The sequence below is a fragment of the Zonotrichia albicollis genome, chromosome 1 (assembly GCF_047830755.1).
Source record: "Zonotrichia albicollis isolate bZonAlb1 chromosome 1, bZonAlb1.hap1, whole genome shotgun sequence".
In the NCBI taxonomy this organism is placed as follows: domain Eukaryota; kingdom Metazoa; phylum Chordata; class Aves; order Passeriformes; family Passerellidae; genus Zonotrichia; species Zonotrichia albicollis.
Window position 1 is genome coordinate 105,036,759 of NC_133819.1, and position 22,684 is coordinate 105,059,442.

General features: G+C 40.4%; 1 protein-coding gene across 26 annotated transcripts in view; it reads left to right on the forward strand.

The window, feature by feature from the left end:
• The window catches only part of EPB41L3 (erythrocyte membrane protein band 4.1 like 3), a 96,649-nt gene that overhangs the window by 69,303 nt on the left and 4,662 nt on the right, over positions 1-22,684 (forward strand). For 4 of the 26 annotated variants that reach the window (XM_074548843.1, XM_074548820.1, XM_074548823.1 and 1 more), the window contains exons 11-24: positions 64-239; positions 2,336-2,556; positions 6,040-6,606; positions 10,628-10,681; positions 12,573-12,608; positions 12,776-12,841; positions 13,317-13,508; positions 16,698-16,772; positions 17,187-17,288; positions 18,036-18,764; positions 19,282-19,404; positions 19,913-20,305; positions 21,352-21,483; positions 21,911-22,009. In XM_074548843.1, the coding sequence (XP_074404944.1) occupies positions 64-239; positions 2,336-2,556; positions 6,040-6,606; positions 10,628-10,681; positions 12,573-12,608; positions 12,776-12,841; positions 13,317-13,508; positions 16,698-16,772; positions 17,187-17,288; positions 18,036-18,764; positions 19,282-19,404; positions 19,913-20,305; positions 21,352-21,483; positions 21,911-22,009 (2,965 nt within the window). The remainder of the gene's footprint in view (positions 1-63; positions 240-2,335; positions 2,557-6,039; positions 6,607-10,627; positions 10,682-12,572; positions 12,609-12,775; positions 12,842-13,316; positions 13,509-16,697; positions 16,773-17,186; positions 17,289-18,035; positions 18,765-19,281; positions 19,405-19,912; positions 20,306-21,351; positions 21,484-21,910; positions 22,010-22,684) is intronic. The other 22 variants (XM_074548852.1, XM_074548833.1, XM_074548837.1 and 19 more) reach the window with 22 other exon arrangements.

A 22,684-nucleotide genomic window follows, 5' to 3' on the forward strand; every position in this document is an offset into this window, starting at 1 on the left:
CAGAAACAGTAGGCTGATTTTGGAGGAGAGGGAATAACAGGTGCACTGCTTGGTGTGTTTTAGGCTCCTGCTGCCAGAAGCACCTCCAAAGAAGTTCCTCACGTTGGGCTCCAAGTTCCGCTACAGCGGCCGGACGCAGGCGCAGACGAGAAGAGCCAGCGCCCTCATAGACCGTCCTGCCCCTTACTTTGAGCGCTCCTCCAGTAAACGTTACACCATGTCTCGCAGCTTGGATGGGGGTAAGGGCCTCTCAACTGACCTTATCAAACACTGTCATCACAGTGGTCACTGCTTTAGGTTAGGTGTGAACCTCATCATCTCCTTTCATTGAGATTTGGCTGGGCGGAGGCTGTGAGTACCTGCACGTTCACTGCAGGGGTAGAGGAGGAGGATGCGGAGAAATTCCGTGGTAAATGTACTGCTGTGGTCCTTACAAAGTGTTTGGCTGGAGGATGTCCTTTGGAGCCCACTCTTCACAGAGTCTCTGTCCTTGGCCTCATATCTGCTTCCCTGATTTGGGGAAGGATGGGATGGACCTGCCTGGCCAAGAATGTCAGGCTTTAACACTTTTTCAGAGTTTGCATGAGTGACTGTTTGGGTTTTGGTTGAATCTGAGATTTTCTTCTGTGTAGGTTTTTCACTTAAGTTGTTACAATCCAGAAATTATTAATTTTTTCCCTTGAGTAATAACACTTGATTCCAATTACCTCACATCCTACTCCAATGAGCACTAAGAGAATTTTTTCATACATTATTTTTGAAGGTATGAAATGGAGAGTAACATACATAGGTTAATAGTACATCCCTCCTCTCTTTATCCTTGTTTCATGGAGGTCATGGTTCTGCTGCTGACTTTGTTTAAATCAGTGTGTATGTAGTTCAGAGTATCAGCTATTTCATCAGCTGTTGCTGTTGTCAGCTGTTGAGTAAAAAGAGGCTGTAGTTTTGTAGTTTATTTTTGTAGGAAAAAAAAAGACTGAGACTAATCTCAGATTCATTACAGATTTTTAAAAAAGGTGAATTCTCTTGCAGAATATCACAAATTGCGATGACTATAGTTGGTGGTGGGGTTGGGGAGAAGCTTTGATTTAAAAGTACATGTGACAAGCCTTTTTCTCTCCCTCTAAAGGTGCTGCTTGTCATTGATTATTTTGGAATATTCTAATTCTGATGTGCTTCTTTCTCGTTACCAAGCAACTGGTGACCTGATTGCTGTGCATGTGTTTCAAAGCAGAAATTATCCTTCTGAATTATTTTGTTTGTAACATCTAAATAAGATGCCTCCCTTTATTCCCTTTGCTTTCTCCTGCCTCCTAAACTTAATCCCAAGAGACAAGATACCTGAAACATTTTACCCAGCATTTGTTAGACTCTGCAAGGTGTTAATTTGCCTGAGTGCAAATGGGGGAAAGAGGTTTTTTAAATCAATGCTTATGATCTCATCACTAGCATTGTTACTATAATGCAGATGTGTCTGTAGCATTCTGCATTGTGCTTACATTGAGATCCAGACTCAATGGATTTTTTTACAGATGCAAGTGAGTTTACAAATTTGAATAATCCTATTGGTTTAGAAATTATTTACTCAATAGTCAAGAGCAGGGTCTGGGCATATGTTACAGTTTTGATTATATTCTGTCTGTAAAGGTATTATTTCTTTCAAAATGACTTTTATATATTTAAACCTGTTTCATTATTGAGCACTTGTATCCTAAAATATTCTGGTTGGGTCTGCTGAACTGAATATCATCACTTCACAGAATTTTTTAGGATAATGAGCTCACCTAAGTGGCAGACTTTAGCACTCAATAATACAAGGATCACAATTCCTTTTTCTCAGGTATTATGCCTGTGCTATATCAATACTGTCATTTTGTGTAATGCAGCACGTTACTAAATCTGCATTTGATCTGCATTTTTATATTCTGACAGATTGAAAAAAAAAATCTCTTCCACCCCCATGGCTGATGTCATAGCTGGTTCTCCTTATGTTTCCTGCCTGATAACTGTGGCAATGCATTGCTTTTTTTATGTGGTGTTTTACTACAGTACTAATTTTAACAGCTTGCTAACGTTTAACAACTGTGTAATGCACACATTAGCTACAGTAATGTGTGTATACACATCCACAATATATGTATATGCATATAAAAGCTATGAGCTTCAAGTAAACAGTTTATTTAAATGTATGCACATGCTTCTGGTTTCCTGAAACATGACATAGTTGTGTTTTCAGTGTTATCTCAAATGTTTTTCTAAACCAGCTTTTTTAATTTTATGCAGCTTCTCAGCAAAAGCTATTTCAGATTTTCCCTCTTTAAATATTTGCTTTTAGCATCAGTGAATGAAAACCATGAAATGTACATGAAGGATTCTGTGTCTGCTGCAGAGGTTGGTACTGGCCAGTACGCCACAACAAAGGGCATCTCTCAGACCAACTTGATAACCACTGTGACTCCAGAGAAAAAGACAGAAGAGGACAAAGATGATGAAGAGGGCAAAAAGAAGAGAGCAGAGGAAGTCACCCCGATTTCAGCAATACGCCATGACACCAAGGTAGAATTTTCCAGGTTTTACATTAAACAGGGCTGCCTTGAGAGTGCTTGGAGAAAGAGAATTTTTAGGGAAAGGGGAGAAAGAGAAAATAAAACTGGTTCTGTGAAAGGAAACATACTATGTGTATATACATGTCTTGAATCAGTGTTTTTGTAGTCCTTTCAGTTTTCATATGATGTTGTGAAGGTTAGTTCCTGCCTTGGACTTCTTTTTTTGAAATATGTTTAATAGTCAGAATGCTGTTTTTCACACAGCATTCAACAGCTCTTTAGGAAATGCCCAGAAGTAGCCTGGCGGTGCATGTTTGTTCTTCTGGTTTTTGGTCATATTTTGGCTTTAGTATGGCCATCCTGGTTTTTTATTTTGACAAGGCAACAAAATAGTTCTGTATTCTTGTATGCAGCTCTGTGCTTTAAACTATTCCTCTTATACTTCTCATAACACTGTTTACTTGCATGAATTTCAGTGGGCATTTTTTCTCTATTAACTTCTGGATATTATTCTGTTATTATAAGCAATTTTTTTCTGGCTTACAAAAGCATTTGCTTCACTTGTTTGAAGTTTCTGTTGAGGAAAGCATTTTTTATTGATGGTTCTCTTAACAATTGTTAAATTTGAGTCATCCCTCATCATCTTCAATCCCACCACCACAAAAATATACACACATGTTTGTGCATAGTATCTACTGAGACGTTAAAACAGGGTAAACCAAACAGAAGGATGGAAAAAATAGTAAATAGAGATTGACAGTGAAGAGGAATACAGTAGAATAGCATTCAGAAAGTGTACTGTGGAATGCACTTGCTAAACAAGTAAGGTTTACCCTCATCTTTTAGGAAGAAAAACCTTGATATATATATTTATATCCACAGAACTGTCAAGTATGCAAATGTCAGAACCTGAACTTTTAGCTTTATCATACAAGGCCACAATGAGCTACAAAGCAAAAGGACCAAGTCCTCAAAAAGAGTTGCAGTTAAACTACTGAAAACCAGAAACAAAGTGAGTTACTGAAAATTGCGAATGAGAAAGATTTTCTTTTGAAAGTCTGTGCTGTATTGTATCATTTAAAAGATAATATCTACTAAATTTAACTGAGGTCTTCTTGAAACTCCTTTAGTTTCCACATGGAGAAAGAGTGATAAAAATCAAATATGTAGAAAACATTCAAAAGAAGTTAGTTCTGTTCTAAGTGTTTGTTAATTTAAGTCAATGCAGGGATCAGTTGCATTTTGAAAATCATCTAGCCATTCCTTATATATGGATAGAAATACTCAGAGATATTTTAGGAGACTAATTTGATGGAACTTTTATATGTACAAATGATTGATTTTTACCCCCACTCAAGAGATGAGTTCTTTTTAAACCGTCATAAATAGAGTAACAGTTGTATAATCCTACAGAGATCTCAGTCCTGCTTCCACATGGACCTGCTAACAGATTAGTCTGTCATCATAAAGAGAATGTCTCAAGAAGTACAAGCTCAAAATCAAATCCCTTTTAAGGGCATATAAGTGTTTTAGGTGTGTTTACCATGAAGACATTTTGCCTTTGTTTTATCCATGTGTATTGAAGTACCAGAAGTTATTCTAAATATTAACACTGTAGAGATGTCAGTAAGTGAATAGTCTGAATTAGAAAAAAATACATTTACTTTGGATTTTTGTCTTTACAGTAAAGAGAAGTTGTATTTGTGTGTGTATTTAGCTCACACAAAAACCTGTCCATGAGCATTAAGTTTTGACTTGATCTTACTACATTAAACCCATAAAGGCATTTTAAGTGGTTTGAAGCTAGGCTTGGTTCTGATTGCTTAGTTTGTGAATACAGATTCCCTGAATTGATAAATTGTTACAGAAGAGAGAAAGGGAGATATGATAGAGGAAGGAAAGGAGTTCTTCCATGTAATTACTAGGCTTATGTCCCATTCCTACCAATAATATACCTGGTAACAGTCGGGCTTAGTAGCAATCTGTGTCTAAGACTTGGATCTACTTTTTGCCTCCAGTTCAACACCAGCTTGAACAGGAGGCAGATACTGTTGTGTTTTTTAAGAAATTTTGCTTTTGGGAGCCTGGAGTGAAAATGAAATGGCTGTTATAGCTCCCTGGGGAGATGTAGTACGAATGGAGCAGCTCAGGCACTTAGGGCTTGGTCATGGATCCAGTGGGCCACTTCAGCTACGTGCACTTGGGGGATTTTGGCCAAAACATCTCAGATCCATCAGTGTTGTGGCTGATGTGTTGTACTGGGTATACATTTTGGTGATGACTGTGGTTTTTGTCCTTTGAAAGAGCAGTGGTTTCTGCTTGCAGGGAGTATGTGAAATGACAGTCACCATTTCCACTGAATCACCTCTCTCCTCCTACCAATTTTTTGACCTCAAATGACCTGAAAGGCCAGTTGAATGCCCTACAAGTGGCATATCAAAGCAAATCCTGCTTGTTGGTAGCCAGTATTCTTGGCATTGTGGTAAAACGTGTAGCAACAGCATCGGGGCACTTTTGCCTCTTCACTATGGGTAAAGGGTTACATTTTGGTTATGAGAAGATGTGGCTGTGTGGGGCAAGGACCTCTCTCTAGCCAGCCCCCCTTCGGATCCCCAGTGAGAGATTATGGGATCAGCTGGGCCTCAAGTCTCAGCCCCCTTCTTCCAATGTACGGCTGAAGGGATGGCAGCATGGAGGGGCTGGCAGGGTGCATGGCTGGGAGGGGCTGAGCCCCCAGCACTGCCTGCTCGGGCTCACAGTGAGCAGAGGTGAGGGCAGGGCTCTGGGGATGCCCAGCAGGGGCCAGTGGTGGGAGCCGTGCTGAGGAACTGGCTGCTGGAATATCTGTTGAGCAAGTTTTTTTTTTTCATCAGGTGCATTGATGTATGGATTTCTGCTCCCCCCACCAAACAATGTGTTTTAATTTGGTTTATGGCCTAGTTTTTTTAAAAAATACTGCAATTGAGAAATTTAAAGTCCTTGGAGCTTTACATATTACCGCTGAGGTTGTCCAAGGCATAGATGGGAAGCGTTTGGCCCCCACCAAGTTTCCTCCTGACTGCAAGAATGCTGTCACAAGTAGTGCTGGTATTAGAAATATGTTTCCTTCTTTGTTGCTCTCTATATACTTCTTGTTTGAAAACTTTATTATCAGAAACCAGTCTTGCAGTAAGTGGAAATTGGCAACACCTGAAACTCCCCATGTGGCCATGGAGGCTTTTATGTAAATCCTGTGCTACAGAGGACTAGACAAATGTTGAATCAAGAAGTTGCCTTTTGTAAGCTGGAAGCCTGATTTGCTCATACCTGTGGTGTGTGGCGTGGGAACATGCACCGTTCAATTCAGTGGAAAGCTGTGGTGTTAAAATACTGTTTATAATTTTAAATATATAGTATATATTATTTATCATCACGGAAGAAAATTAACTAATTACAGTTTTCTTTTTGTCCTTTTGCTTTTGCGCCTTGTTTGCTGCCCTTTCTCTGTCACCAGCCATCTTTGCTTGGCACTGACTCCCACCACTCCTCGCCATCCTCTCAGCCTGGCCCCCATGTATCTTCAGCAAAGCTTCGCAGGAGATGCAAGGAGAGCACTCGGATAAAGTCCTTAGGCTGTGAGGCCCCCAAAGAGAGCGCTCCAAAGCACAGCGAGTCGGAGCCAGACTCTGACAGAAAGGGGCGAGTTTGCTCCGCCGAGCAAGACGTGGCTTTTGGCTACAAGCAAAAAGCCGGCAAAGGCGGAACACTGTTCTCCTTCTCCTTGCAACTTCCAGAGTCATTTCCTTCCCTCCTGGATGACGATGGCTACCTGTCGCTCCCTAACCTCTCCGAAACCAACCTCCTGCCTGCCAGTGTGCAGCACTACCTCCCCATCCGCTCCCCCTCCCTCGTGCCTTGCTTCCTCTTCATTTTTTTCTTTCTGCTCTCTGCCTCTTTCTCAGTGCCATACGCCCTCACTCTCTCCTTTCCTCTGGCTATGTGCCTCTGCTACCTGGAGCCCAAGGCGGCCTCCTTGAGTGCCTCACTTGCCAATGACCTGAGTGACAGTTCAGAGGAAGAGGTGTGTACCTCGGCATCGAACACACTCTTTTTCGTGTTCAGTGCTTCAGTCCTAACCAGTGTTAGATTGCTGCAATAGTGGTCCTACTTTCAGAGCCTCATTTCTGTCTGTGCTGATATGTTAGAAGGGATTTTTTTTGGTTTGGGGTTGTTGTTTTTTTGTTTTGGTTTTTATTTTTTTTTCTTCTTTTTTATTTTTTCCTCATGCTGGGAGTACAGCTCGGAGCCCAGGGTTAGGCACAACACTGTGTAGAAGAGGCTTGGCTTGAACTCAGTGTCAGTTGGTTCAAAGTGACTTGCACTACATGACAAGACCTTTTTCTTCCCTCTATCAGTTTAGAATAGTTTTAGGGTTAGGATAGTTATCTAAATAGTGGGTATTAAGTACATTTCTGCATAATTACTAAACATCCAAATATATGAATCTGTATCTACATTTATTTATATGACTACCTGCCTAACAATGATGAGCACCCTCACCAACTTCAGTATGTTCAAAGTCCAGATAGACTCAGCTTTTTGCAAAAGGCTATCAGCTGTAGCTGAACCCCAGAAAAGTCTTTCTGGTCCAACAAAACCTAGATCTCAATTTTCAGCCTTGATCCTATCTCTGCTGCAGATTAAATTGTTTTCCCATGGTTAAATCCAACTTATCAGTGAGGGGTCAGATTGGGACAGCTGTTCTGCAGCTGTTGCAGGAGCATGCCATGTGGGCTGCTTTGACATTTGCAGTGTTTGTTTAGCACTGCCAAAACTGATGCCTTAAGCCACCGGGGTCACCACGGGCAGATGAACCAGCTGCAGCAGGAGTCTGAAGTTGCTCTGGGTACTGTGGATGTGATGGTAAATCCAGAAATAGGAAAGGAATCTGCTTAAGTAACAGAGAAACTGGCATCTCAGTTGTTGCTGGAGCCTGGTTATTCTTTGTTGACAGAATAAAATAATGAGTTCAGGTTTTCCTTGATTTTCTGTTTTCTTTTTCAACTTCAAATACAAAGGTACAGGTTTGCTTTGTATATAAAGAAAAAAGCCCAGATCTGATGATCACAGACCAGCTGGCCATGTAAAAAGCCACCTAGGCCACTTTTCGATAGTCCATTGCAGTAGCTCTCTTCAATAACCAACTTGAACATTGTCATCTGCTGCTGTTGGTTTTGTAAGACTTGGTGCAGGATTTAATTTCCTTTTTATGGAAAGCCAAAAGTCACATCAATTTGTCTTGTAAAAACATTGTCTTTAAATGCTTTTGGCTCTGTGATGCCTTGCAACTAAAAAATAATGTACTATTTCTGAAACAGGCATCCAAACTGCTGCTGTCTTATTTCTTGTCCTTATTTTGAGACAGCATTTAGGTCTCAATTTGCATTAGCTCTGCACTTGGATTAATCTAATAGCAGTAACAGCATTAATATATTTCCAGCTCTAGAGGCAATAATGAGGTAGTGTTTATGTAATACATTAGTCTGTTCCTCTTTCAGAAATGAGCGCTTCTTTTTGTTAGCAAAGTTAGGAAGTATTGAGCATAAAAACATCTAAAATAGGCTTTTTAGTATCGCTCCTTTATGAGGGTGATTACTCTGGCAGTGCTTCCTGGCAGACAACACAGACTTGTGCCTAATCCACTGGGTATTTCTTGTTCAAAATATTGCATGAAAGTGAATATGTTTTAAACTCGGGCATGTCTGCATTACATTGGCAAAACAAATCACAGCAATTACGATCGCAAGGTAGGAGAGGTGCAGCCACAGCACGTCAGGAGAAGCTGCCTCTGTCCCGCTCCAGCCCTCGCCTGCCTGCCAACCCCACCTCAGCTGTACCTCAGCCCATCCTGGAGCTGAGCCTGGCCTTCCTTACTCTTCATTACAGAGGAGACCTGCCTTACTCAGCCCTAACTCACCATTCCCTGCTCTGTGATAACCCCAGATCTTTTTTTCAAGTAACTCAGTAATGCTGACTTTGAATCCATGGCTGTCGATTGGCTGATTAGCAGATATGTATGTTGCAACAAAGCAAGCTTTATGCTTTATTTAGGATTTCATTCCACTCGTGGTAAAAAAAATAGGAATGTTTCCCGCCCCCCACAGTTCTCAAAAGATTGCACACAGAGATGCAGAGGACTACAGCCAATATCCTGAACCAATACCTTAGATTGCTGAGCTTGTTCTCCCTTGAGCTATGCATCTGGAGTTAGTCCTTGCAGTCAAAGATAGAATCTCACCCCTTGGAATTCACTAGCTTCTGTGTTTTTACCTTAGCAGCTAATTTTCTATTGACTTCACATTCTTAAAATGAACCCTATATGCCAGACTTGTGTTACAGCGCCTTGACACAATTTTTAATTCTTTTTAAATGCCTAGATGCATTAATGGCTCTTTGTTTCTTTTTATTTTTTGTAAACAGGAGTGACAATGCATACTTTTTTTTCTATTGCCATATCTTTACAATTGTCTGTAATGTTATAAAGACATGAGATCCTTTGTTAATAAAGAAACAATTTTCTAGCACTTTAGTGAAAGCAGTTGGACCAGCCTAATAGACTGCTTTGACATTACTCTTCCATTTAAAAATAAATGTGGTCTGTCTCAAGAGTGGTCATGACTTGAAAAATTTCATGTCACTTCCATTTATGCACTTAGCAAGTAGTGCAAAATGCTTGTTTATTCTTCTGTCTGTCACACAAACAATACAAACTCTTCAAAGAATGAAAAACAAAGCTATGAAAACAAATCAAAACAGTGTTATTTGAAACAATGGAGTTGTCAGAAAATGACCAAAAAATGCAGGGAATTCAAAGCTGAGACTGATACTCCATCCACCAGTAGGTTGTTCTTTTGTTCTTGTTCATATTGACAGGATTGGAGGATGATATGTGTTGTCTTGGCTTTAAATTGCCTGCCGGGGTTACTATCTAAGGACCACAGAAAATCACTCATGGAAACCAGAGCTTTCACTGAGATCAAAACAACTTGGATGTGCCAGTCTGGGGCAGTAGGGTGCACTTTACTTACTAGTTTTCCATATGCTTACCTGACATCACAGTAGTTTCTTGAGCTCTCTTCTCAGTATGTAGTAACCTCCACTCCCTTCTCTCTTAATCTTGACAGTTGTGTTCTCCACTAAAATGTTCTTCATGCAAAGCAGGGATAGATCAGTCTGTGCAATGCTGTGCTTTGTTTCATTTTTATCACTCATACCTAGTAAGTGTTTGGGGGGTGGGGGGAGTTACTTTTGTTTTTCTCCTGCTTTCATCCATACTCTTAAATGGAATGAGAAGTATTTTTTTCTTCTTTTAATGGCAGTTTTCTTTCTTTTTACTATCATTAACAATTATCAGCTGCTCTTTATTGGAACCGAGTGGGATCTGAGCCTTACCATTACTCCACAGACAGACAGTAGATGGGCGGGGGGTACGGTTATTTGAACTCCTTGGTAATGCAGACAGCCTCATGGTGTATAAATGTGGAGACAAGAATAACCTCTGTACAAATGAGGGGCTGAAAGTCAGATGACTGTTAAAGTAGCTTTTTTGTTGTTGTTGTTTTTTTAAATTATTTTTTCCCCTCCAGATAAAAAATTAACCACCACTTATATTGGCTAGAACAAAAAATTAGTTCAATAATTTTCTGTAAAATTCATTATGGGAGGAAAAGTTCAATTAGAAAATATTAGTCACTTTTTTCCCCTTTTTTTTAAGCTATCTGGTTTTCTTAAGGAAAAAAAAAATCTGCTATTCAAATAACACTTTTCCAGTAATGCTTTGTTTGGCTTATAAATTTGTTCCAGTAAAGCCATATATTGTGTACAGTACGCCTCAAGTCTTCCTCTGAGTCTGTTCTGTTTACTAATATAGCATTTTTATTTTGCTTCTTTGACATGTGCGTTGTTTGAAAAGCAATGCTAATGCAGTTCACAGGGATGTTGAGTTTAACAGTTCCCCGCGTGAGCCGCGTGTACTGATGAGCTGGGTTTATTCTTTATTCCTGCCTTCCTCTCGGGACCCGGGTACTTGTCTAACCCAATAGACTGACAGTGAGCAGACGGACACTGCGGCTGATGGTGAGACCACTGCCACCGAGGTTTGTACAGTCGCCAGCGCCCAGCTGTGGCAGGGGACAGCGTTTGGCCTCGTCTCCTCCCGACCCTGGGGGCCTGACCGCATGTCTGCTATGGCAGCTCAGGGTCCCTCCCTGCGCGCGTGTGCATGTGCGTGCCTGCAAGCGGGACAGCTTTGCCAGGAGAGTTGAGTTTCTGGTGTTTTCCCTGTGGGCTCCTCTCATTCCTGAGTTTGGTTTGGAAGCTGCCAGGCCTCTGCGTTGTGCGGTTGGTGGGGCAGTGGCGGTGTCACCCGCGCCAGTGCTGCCCACCCAGAGCGTTCTGCTGGCCAGATCGTGCCCTAGGGGTTTTTGTTTGCTTGTTTGCTCTTAGACTCTGAAGCGTGAGTGGGAGAGTGGGGAAAAGACAATGAAAATTGGTTTTCAAATTTACTGAATATTCTCACATTTTAACTATCTAAGTTATTTCTTTAATGTAATTTCACATAGGGCCTTCATATGTAATCTTCAGATATGATCACTACTAGTCCGCGTATTCTCTTTAGATGAGAAATGTAGAATGTTTATATTTTCCTTACACTAAGAAGCCTCATATCCACAACATGGTACATAGACTGTGCAGGCAAATTCAACCTTATGTGACTTCACTGAAGTGCATATAATGCTTTCATAATTAATATGGTTGCAGCTGCAAACATGAGCTGAATTTCATCTGACATCTGCTAGAAGACAGAGTTTTACCACAAATACTACTCTAGGTTTTCAGGAAAATCTCATTAATATTTGAGACTGTTAAAATTATCGTCAAGGAAAAATTTTCTGTATGACACATCAAGACGATTCAGCCTTGGCTGTAAATAAAATAAATTTGAACGGAGTTGTAAAGTAATCAACAGATTTTCCCATGAGTCATTTGTCTAATTAGGAATATATGAAAAATTAACAATAAAATAGCAGCATGGGCATTAAAAGAATTCAAACAGTGCAACAACATAAAGTCTGTTGAGATGAGTCAGAAGTACAAAATGCTTTGAAGCACTTCTTCCACTCATAGGCCTTGAGCACTACAGAAAGTAAAACATAATCATAAAATTGTGACATTTTAAATGTTCAGTTTATTACCAAAAAATGTGTGTTATTATTCCTAGTTTCCATCTTTATTTAGAGAAGATATAGCACATATCAGTTGGATATGGATAACTGATTTTCAAAACGTGTGGTATATCTGCCACCTGAAAATTGCACACTTGGAAATAGGGCTTCTGGTACAGTCCTTATGGTGTTGCTTTTGAAAATGTATACTGAAGTGGACGGGATGTGTGTGCCATTCCAGGTGATAGGTCCTGAAAGAATATATACAGGCTAAATATTAAATAAACTTACAGAAATACAGAAAGGGACTGTGGTTAGGGAAACAGCATTTTAAGCAGATAAAGTGTGCTTCTTTCTGTAGAAAGTGTTGCAAGATGTTTGCCCGTGGTGAGTTTATGCAAAGCTTTGCTTGTGGCCCAGATTATGTCCTATGTGTAAATTCTGGGATTACAGAATTCCAAAGCATTTATTTGGAAACAAACAAAACATGCTGTTGCTGTTCCGCCCTAGACTAGCTGTGACCTTGGTGAGAAGGTGCAACTACTGCTCCATAAATAGAGATTTATGAATGTGGAGTGTAGCAATATTTATAAAAGGAAGATGTTTAACACCCCTTTGATAACAAAACACAAATTTGTGAAGTGGACGTTTGCTCTGAGTTAGGAAAACCGTGCAAAGCCAGTGTGTCTACTCCTTCTCCTTAAACCCTTAATGAGAAGAAAATGGGGTTTTAACCTAGTGTGTACCTCTCACCAATGTTCATAAAGCCTTCATTCATACAAGTGGGTAAGGTGTTGTTTTCCAATCTTTCTCATGCTGGCAGTCGGATCAAGAGGAGGACGGAGATCTAAAGGCACAGGTACAGAAACAAAAGGTCTAGATGTTGCTCAGGTATCAATGTTGGAGGTGTTCGCCTCTTTCAGCATGTTACTGTCGGTTCTCTGTGAAGAAATGTGTAGAAACAGCATTTTGTATCCTTTCAATACTGTGTCCCTTACTTTTCCCTTTCTTTTTCACTTCTTTCAGAATAGTCTGATTAAGCGAATACAGGGTGAAAATGTGTATGTCAAACATAGTAATCTTATGTTAGAGGTTGGTATTGGTATATACCAGTGCATGTACGTACATGTGTGTTAGTTTTAGTGGTAAACTGTGGATCTGCACTATGATGCATGAACTGTGTACTCCCACCTGCTAATAGATTATTTTTTCTCTCAGATTATGATGACTCCTCTAACCTGTACTATCAATATCGATATATGCGTGTGCCTCTATGTGTGTGCCTCCACGCGCATATGTATGTTTGTTTGGAGCCTCTTTATCAGGTGCAAATTATAGTGATATGGATAGGCTCTTTAAGAGTGTATTTAGGCTCACTTGTATGAGATATGCTATGCTGTTCTCTTTCAAAATGCCACATTTTCACAGAGTGTTGTGTTGGTGCTGTGCTCCCCGGCTCCCTGAGCTGTTACTTCCCTCTATACTAACCAAGTTGTGTGTTTTGGCTCTAAAGTGTGGTTGGCTTAGGATGTATCACAAACTGCTCTATTCTTTTAAAACTGTCTAGGATCTAGACAAAACCCAGGAAGATCTGATGAAACATCAGACCAATATAAGCGAGTTGAAACGCACCTTCTTGGAAACCTCCACAGAAACGACTGTGTCTAATGAGTGGGAGAAGAGGCTTTCCACATCTCCCGTTCGGCTTGCAGCAAGGCAGGAGGATGCTCCTATGATTGAACCACTAGTGCCTGAAGAGGTCAGCGTGAGCTGAAAGGCTTCATTATGTATTTGTCTATGCATTTTTACTTATAGCAGCTCTCACTAGATTAGAGGCCATAGTTAGAGGCCAGTCCCTGCCTGCAGGCACTCCCTTTTCTCAGGACACAGGCAGCAAAGATGGAAGGAAGAGTAGATACCTTAAATATATACATATATAAGTATGCGTGTATATAGAGAATTAAATTCACTGGTAGCCATGTGGCAGAACTGGGTTTCTCTGAGGGTGAAAAATACAGGCATTGTTGCAGGTTCGGTGAGCTTGAGGAAGTCCAGCCATGCGTAAAGAAACCATGAAAGTGATGGAGAGGAAATTTAAACAATGGTGACTGGCTGGGAGAAGTGGTGTAGTGAGACAGGTGGGGGCTATGGTGCCAAGCTTGAAAGGAAAATACAGAACAAAGGGCAGAATTCTCAGTCTCTGAAAACTGAGAGAAGGGAAGTAATAATGACAATAATTAGACCTTCTTGGCCAGTTCCATAAGGAACCTGATGGTTGCTGCAGTCTGCTGGATACTGTCATTGAAGATCCAATGCAGTTTGCTAAGTATCTCCATTTTCCTGCAGTGTGTGTGTGTGAAAAAAATCTTGCTCGCTGTGCACTCTTGAGGTGCTTGTGAGAAACTTGCCAGTTTAAAAGCTGATGTTTACTTGATCTATAGGTGGATAAGGACATGTAGGGGTAGCAAGGCAACATTTGTGTTGCAATAAAATACATAGTGCAGTATCTTGGCTTAAGTCCAGTGGAGCAAAAAGAAATAAGCTTGTGTGGTCTGCCTGAGAGTTATTTTTTTTATTCTATTGTTAATGGATATCTGGTTTCTGTCTCACAGGAATTATCTTTATGGGTTCCTCTTGGTTTTAGCATTAGAAACCAATAAAAGGTCATGAGATTTTTCCCTGTGCCCACAGCGCTGATATAATGTTGTAGGGAACTCAGCAAAAATTGTCTGGAAAGTGTAAATTGAAAGAGTGTTTTGCTTTCTCATCTCGGAGGTTGGTGTTGCAGACCCATAACTCTGGGGAAGGACCTCCCTGGAGGCATGCAGGTAGCAAGTGTCAGCTTCTCCTCACAGGGAAAGGAATGTTGCCAAGGAAAGGGGTCTCATCTCCTCCTCTACTACATTATTGCCAGTGGCTGATGCTGGCGCCAGATGTGCATTACTGTGGCATTCAAGTTGGATTAAAATACGTAAAAAAGCAGGCTCTGTGCTCAAATCTTCCCTTTTGAGGGGAGCACAGAGGAGCTTTAGTGTTGCTCCTACTGCCATGTTCAGGAATCATAACAGACCCTACTAACAGGTTGGTTTGATTGTATTTAAAAATAAAGTTTTATCCTTCTAAGAATTAAAATTATAAATACAATGAACAGGATGCATTTATCATAATAAAGATATAAGAAACTGTTGGAAAGGATGGCTAGCTGAGCCTGAATCAGAGGATTGCAGGGGAAGCAAACTTAGCACCATCCTGTTTGTTTAATATGTTTATTAGTTTAGGAATGTAATAAACAGTTTTAATTAAAACATGCAAGCAGTATTAAAGTATTGCACAGCTATGTAGGCTTCACCCTGATGAAACACATCTGAATTTAACCATTCATTTGGAAAGGAAAAGGGCAAGGATGCGTGCATCTAAGTATTACATCTGTTTCACAGAACCTCATCCAAATGAAGGTATTTCTGAGGAAAATTAAGAGCAGAATTGAGCTATCAGAGCCTAACTCTGAAATGACTTTTGCAGTAGATAGCACCTGGCCATTCCTTTGGTCCTAGTAAGTGAGATGGTTTCAGTTCACATGTCCTGATGAGAGGGGATTTTTTCAGGAAAAAGCTGGAGGCATCCATAGGTCAAAATCACCATCTTGTTGTCTACTAAGAAATGCAGAGGAAGTCAAGATAGTGTAGTGCCTTCTGCTAGTCAAAGAAGTTACACCGTATCCACTTTAAAAATACGTTCAGTGCTGTTACCTGTAGCTCCTTCTTATAATAAAACAAGAACAGAAGAGAAAAGATGTCTTCTCAAAATATGATCTTCAAGCACATGGCATGAGAGTGTTTGGTCAGTGTGACTTTAAGCCACTGGTCACAGCTTGGTTTCTTATAACAGATAGGGAAATAATTTGGTTTTTCTTAGTAATGAAAAATATAGTTTTAAATATCTTCCATGATACATCTACAGCCAGATAGCTGTTGAACATGAAAGCCATAATATTGACAAAGTCCTTGACAATGTTTAATCTGACCTGAATTGGATGAAACCAACAATTTAGGAATAAAGGAGTCGTGCATCTCCTTGCAGTCAGGGAGTTGAACCATTTATCCCTTTCTAGTTTCATATTTCTCTTTAAATTTCTGTCTTTCCTCTCGAGTATATGTACCCCTTTATCATGCCAGCTACAGGACTTCCATTGGCATATCTATTGGGTATAGTAGTTACTGAAGTCACTAGAAAGGGTTTGGCAAGAAACCCATTTTGCTCTGCAGGGGCTTATGGCCAAATGAGACCAGCCCAGAAGGTGGGCTCAAAAGCCTTGGGCAATTGAGTCTTGCCTACATCTAACATTTTCCCAGTTGTCCAAGATAGAGCTACTCTTATTATTCCCATAGCACTGGGAAAGCGCTGATGGGATAAAAGTGAGGAGGTTTCGGTGTCATGCTGCAGGATAATAGAACTAGCTCCCTCTGTAGGAAGAGTGCTCCTAAGACTTCTAACACCAGCAGGGAGAAAGGGAGAGCTGAAATCATGGCTGGGCACACCTTCTGCCTGCTTCAGCAGAGAGGGCTGCAAACTCAGGAGGGAGCCTTGCCCAGAGTGAAGGTGCAGGGGCCTGTTCTGGGCTATTGGGGGAAGCTGTGTGAGCTGGCATCAGCCCCAGCTAAATAAATCATATGAAGTGAAACAAACAGTGCATCCACACCTGGGTCTTACTCAGTTTAGTGGGTTTTGTGCTACATTTGTGCATACCATTTGTATACTCATGTCTCCTCTCCATAGAGAGACACTGATTTCACTTCTCATTGGAAACCTCTGTGCTGCAAAATGATTCTCTTTAGTTCTGTTTCCTAATTTTCCATGAGATTAATAATTTGTAGAGAAATATGAGCTACTGTGAAGTATAGTATCTATACCCTCCATTTACTAAAATCATTTATTCCCCTGACATTAGACCAAAGAAGAAACAGAAAAATCAGAAAAACTCATAATTTTGCAGAAGGGAGGTACTACATTCCTTGAAATGCAGGTAAAAACAAACAATACTTCATTGAAATGCAGTCAGAAAGGATGGCAATGATTTATTATTTTATTACCTTTTTCCTTTCCAAGCCCTCCCTTTTCATATATTTTTTTATTGTTATTATTTAATAAGTTCCGGGCAGAGATATAATCTGGAGACCAAATTCTGAGGAATGGGTCTTCTCCAGAGCTTATGGCTTCCTAATGGAGACTGATTTCTCTGCCAGTTAGAAATCTCCTTGCACGGTGCAGTTTGGATGTTGTTTGCAGTTTGCATGCATTTCCAGCATAAACCTCACTGAGAACGTTACGGGGAATGAGGCACTTCTGTCACGAGAATGCATTTCCTTTATATTGTCAACTGAATTTAGATTATGTTGAGTGATGGTGAACTTTATATTTTTATTGGTTTTTCTATTAGCCAAGTGTGATAGAGAAGAAGCTGCAGGAAGGAGAATCTGCTGGCACTTTGGTTACTTCTCATCAAATCATTATCCAGAAAAGTATCCCATCATCCCTAGAGGTTATTTTTAACTCATTTGATTTTAAACTACATCATTTGCTTAGTTAATTACAGAAGTTACAGTCTTAAAGTCAAATAACTGGATGCTGATTGCATAGTCAAAGCATATCACATAGCACATTTGCATGAGGAGGAAAAAAAGATGCTGCAATTAAGTTTCATTCAGAATTTTTAGTAGTATGCTTAGTTTATACAGTTTGCTGTGTTGTGCTTCTCCATTTAAACAATCCTGAAGGGCTTGGTGTTCTAATGAAAACAAGGAAATTCAGTGCAGGCTACATACGAAGAGTACTATTCTAAAACGTCATTAACAGCATGTTTGTAACAACCAGGGTACACTTGAATGGGCTTATTTGCCCAACTTTTGTAATTTGTTTTTGACTGTAGCTTTGTTAACCACTGCAATATGTGATTTTTAACCCCAAGTTGATTCCAATCACCACTATAATTACGTGCTGACATGCTATTTTGCTTCAAACAAATACAGAAATAGTGTGGCAAAAGTAATATTTTTGGGTCCATGTTATATGGACCTCTGAAGAGAGAGAATATGCAAAGAAATCATATTTTCCCTAAGATGATTCTGTTTATTTGCTTGATAACTGCTCTAAGAGGTACAATGCTAGAAGTTACTATATGCTTTCAGGAGAAACAACCTGATTTCTTAAAAATCTTCATAATTTAGTAATCCTGAAGTACAGATAAACCTGCAGATATTCTAATTTAGCTTTTATATCTCAAATATAGGGCACTGAGGATTGGGTTATTATAGAGAAAATACCCTCTGAGGTAGTTGATGGTGAATCGGAAAAAAATCTGGCATACAAAGTAGTGACTGTGAGCAGTAAAACTGCCTTTCCACCTGAGATATTAAAATCCAGTACCGTTCTAATGCAGAGCTTTGAGGACTTGGAAAGTGAAATACAATCCAATGAGGAGAATAAGCAGAAAATGTTCACCCTAGGAAAGTCCTATGATACCGTATCTGGGAAAATTGTAACCATGACAAGTAAAGCTAAAGAGGGCGAGAAAGCGGTACAGCCTTCAGGAGAAACTTTGCAAAAACTGGAAAGGGAAGTTCAAGAGTCTGTGAAAACCGTTCCAATAGTGGCCAAGTATGAAGTCCTCAAGCCTGTCAGTGATGAGAAAGCCAGGTGGGGATCTGATGTGCAGAGCACAAGAAGAAAGCTCTCTGACTCTCTGACACCCATAAAGGAAGCAGAATCTCAGTTGCAAAGTCCTGAAGAGGAGAGTTTGAAAAAGACACTAAGGATGGACCAGGATTTGAAGTTACTTGGTACACTGGAAAGCTTACAGCTTGGCAAAGCAGAAAAGCATCTTGGTGGAGAAGCTGTAAAAGCAGGGGCGTTTGCCCGGACAGATAAGAGCCTGTCTGAGTGGAGATATTCCAGAGAACAGCCATTTACCATTGCTACTGCTCACTATGTTACTGAGTCGTCTGCATCAAGAGTAGTGGTAACAAGTGGCTTTGACTTCACGCCACAATTTAAAGATAAAAGCATGACTTCTTTTAGGCAATCCCTTCACACCACCCTAGCTTTTGGTTCTCTTGCTGCCTGGCTTTATGTTGACAGCAGCCAACCCGGCTTATTTTTTTTCTCTCATACTTTGAATCCGTCTCACGGTCTGAAGCAGACATTATATAAGGCTTTCAACCTTTCTGGTTTATGTACTGAAATTCAGTATTGCTGCTGTGGCTTGTTAATAAAAGGAAAAAAAAAAAAAAAAGGTTTGCTTGAACCAGCAAAACGCCAATGCTAACAACAACGCTTTGTAACTATAGCTTACTACAGCCATTATGAATTCGCTCTGATTTATTTTCCCATTCTTTTCCTGTTTCCAACCTCTCCGTGCCCCTGCAACCTTCTCTCCTTTTCCTCCTTCTCTGCCTCTGGTTTTGGCAATTAATATGTCTGTGCATATGGGTCTGCCTTTTTTCTGTGTATGACTCTACATTTCTTTGTCTATTTAGACTAAACAGTCCACCAGTGAAAAAACCTTGGATGGTTCAGATATCTTCACTTTAATAGAGTCCGCCAGAAAACCAACTGAGTTCATAGGAGGGGTTACTTCTACTTCCCATACCTGGGCTCAGGTGGCTGCTTGATTCCCTCCATCGATATCATAACCATGCACCAATTACTTTTGCTTTTCTCTTATATTGTGGTTTTTTGCACAATATGGAACTGTACAACTAATGCATGTATTCATGTGTGTTTTCTTTTGATTCAATGGATCACAACAGAAGCTTCATCAAAAAAAAAAAAAGGCTACAACCAGCTTTTCTTTTATTTCATTTTTTTTGGTCATTTTGTAGGGTGCTGTATTTTGCCTTTGTAAAAACTCACACAACAATACCAATGAGAAGAACACCAACATGAAAATTTCACTTTTAAAAATTTTGCTTCTTGCCTTGTTTTCCATTTCTGCTATACTGATAATATCCCAAGAACAAAAATCCATGCAACGTGAGAGAAATAACTTGGCAAAATATAATGCCCATTTTTTTAAAATTTATGTTCACAGTACATTAATCTTGGGCGCTACTGCAGATAGTGTTGTCTGCTTCTGATGCTGAGGGTTTTTTTCCTCCTTCCCTGCAGAGAATAGAGACGACGACATCTCAGGAGATAACTTCCAGTGACATGAAGCAAGCAGTTCAGCCGGATCAGGATACAGTGCAGAAGGTTGTACAGGAGACTGTAGTTGTCAAGGAGAGACATGGGATGGAGGTGCATGCAGGCGGGGATCCTGCTAAAGTGGCCGGACTTACGCTGGATGCCCAGGCTGAGGCAGCGTCGGCGGTGGCTGCCGGCGTGAAAGGGAAGGAGGGCTCTGCTGGGACTGAGGGGGCCAAGGAGGAAAAAAGGGAGGAGGCTGGGAAAGCCCTAACCAAACAGGAAGGAGTCGCTGCCGCTGCTTCGTGTGAGCAGGCAGAGGAGCACAGAACAACAGTCCAACTTTCAGAGTCTTTGGAAAGAAAACCTCATTTTGAGGTAACTTGTTGTTAAATTGGTCGTGTCTGTGCTGAATTGTGAATGTAGGCTAATAGTAGGCTAAGTTAATTGCTGTCATTGAAAATAAAGTGTGCACAGCTTGTATGACTGCACTTTTACAGAAAGCAGGTTTTTTTCTCCTCTTATTTCCTCCTTGCATGTCACCTGCAAGGCTTGCTGCTGGTTTCCATCATTAGCAAAATGCCATGCATGTTTTACTTGTAACTGCTTTTCATGCTACAGAGAAGTACCAAATTTCATGGCATTTTATGCAACAGATTACAAGATCAGCTAGCATTCTGTTTGGGAAAGTCCATCGAGGTTGGCAAAGTTCACATATCCCCAAAGACAGGAAACAGATTGTTTTTTCCATATTTGATGCAATTATAAATAAGTGTACTGTGTCTTAAACAGACCAGGTTCCTTATCTTATCCCCATTAGTAGAATTTCAAGTTTTGTGCAGGGTTTTTTCCCCAGAGATAAAAAGACTAAGCCTGGACAGAATTCATTCTCTTGTCATTCTAAGAAAATGTAGAATCTCAGATTCTCAGAACAGTTGAGGCTGAAGGGCCCTCTGGAGGTCATCTGCTCCAATCCCCTGATCAGACAGGGACATCCAGAGTGAGTTGGTGCTCAAGAACATGTCCAAAGAGCTTCTTCTGAGTATCTTCAAGGAAGAACATTCCACAATGTTGGGAATAAACACTTGGGCAACCAGTGCCAGTGTTCAGTCACTCTTACAGTGAAAAAGTGTTTCCTGATGTTCTCAGAGAACCTCCTGTTTTTCAAGTTGTGACCATTGCCTCTTGTAGCATTTAGAGCACTTTGGACTTTATTTTCCTAAAATCCAGGGAAGTCCTAAATGTTGCCAGCATTATATACGTGACTGTACCACTGTAATTAAGAAAATTTTATCTTTCGCTTTTTTTTAATTCAGAACATTTTTTAGCTATTCTTTCTTTGCCCCAAACAAAAAAAAAATTGTCCTGAGAAATCCATAACCTCTGCTAAATTTTCCAATTCCTTCTTTTTTTTGTTCATGCAGTCACCAGTTGTGAAGACTGAGACTATAAGTTTCAGCAGTGTTCCCACTGGTGAGGAAACCCTTGAAATTTCAACAAAGGAAGTGCCAGTAGTCCATACAGAAACAAAAACCATTACATATGAGTCTTCTCAGGTAAGAAATTCTGCAAAAGACATGTTCTAATTTAACGTGCCTTTAAGGAACCCATTTCTTTACCCATCTTTAAGTGTATGTTTTAGTGTGAACTTTTCTAAGTTGTTCAGGTATTAAATATTAGCATGAGGAGGATGTACATAAGAATAACGTACCTGAGGGTCACTCTCACGTCCTGGTGTAGGGCCTTTCCAGAACATTGATGAAACTGCAGATTTAAGTGTCATCTTCTCATCTGTGCGTCCAGAGGGGAAGGACAGCCTCCAGATACACAGAGAAATACTCACGCATGGTTGCCCTCATAGCAGTTTTTCCATAGCATAAGGTACTCACTTTATGAAGAATGGTAGAAATAGGGAAGTTTAACAGTCCAGTTCTGTCCTCAGGATAATTTTTTTGGTAACTGCTTTTCTCTTCTGGTTTCTAGGTGGATTGTGGTGCTGACTCTGAACCAGGTGTATTGATGAGTGCACAAACGATCACATCTGAAACCACCAGCACCACAACTACTACACATATCACCAAAGTGAGTCCTCAGAAAACAGGGAGCTCCTTTTCCACCAGGGTGTATGCTATCTTGTCTTTGCTTCTATGATTTATTTCAGAAAGGGAACACGTTCTGTTATTCTCTTGACAAAATGTTGTAAATTTACCATAAATACTTGTCTTTATTCACCTGTCTTTGGCTATGCTGAGTTGATTAACACATCATCCAATGACTTGACATGAATCCTAAACCCTTAAGGTATGTCTATGCAAGCACAAAACCCTGTTGTACAGAACCACTTGATTTAGCTGCAAATGCTACCTGGAACTGGAAGGAGTAAACCCACATTGGCATCATATGGTAGCCTGGAAGGAATAACTTGTCTGAACATGAGGCTCTTTTGACGTGACTGTGCCTTTCAGCCCTGAGATATTAGCACTGCACATAGTGAATCTGTATCCTGTAGCCATAACAGGACATTCAGTCAGCTCCTACACCTTGGATGTGTTTCTGGCTGGTACCCTGAGGAACTTGCCCACAGCCAGGCTGGAAGCTCATCTGCACAGACAAACCCTGCTGTGTCTTCCAGGTTGTACGGTAGCATTTAAATAACAGTTCCTCCCTAAATAGAAACTAAGTGCTGTGACAGCTCTCCTACCAATATTCACTGAGAACAGAAGGATTTCATCTTTCTGCATTGAAGTTCTTCCATTA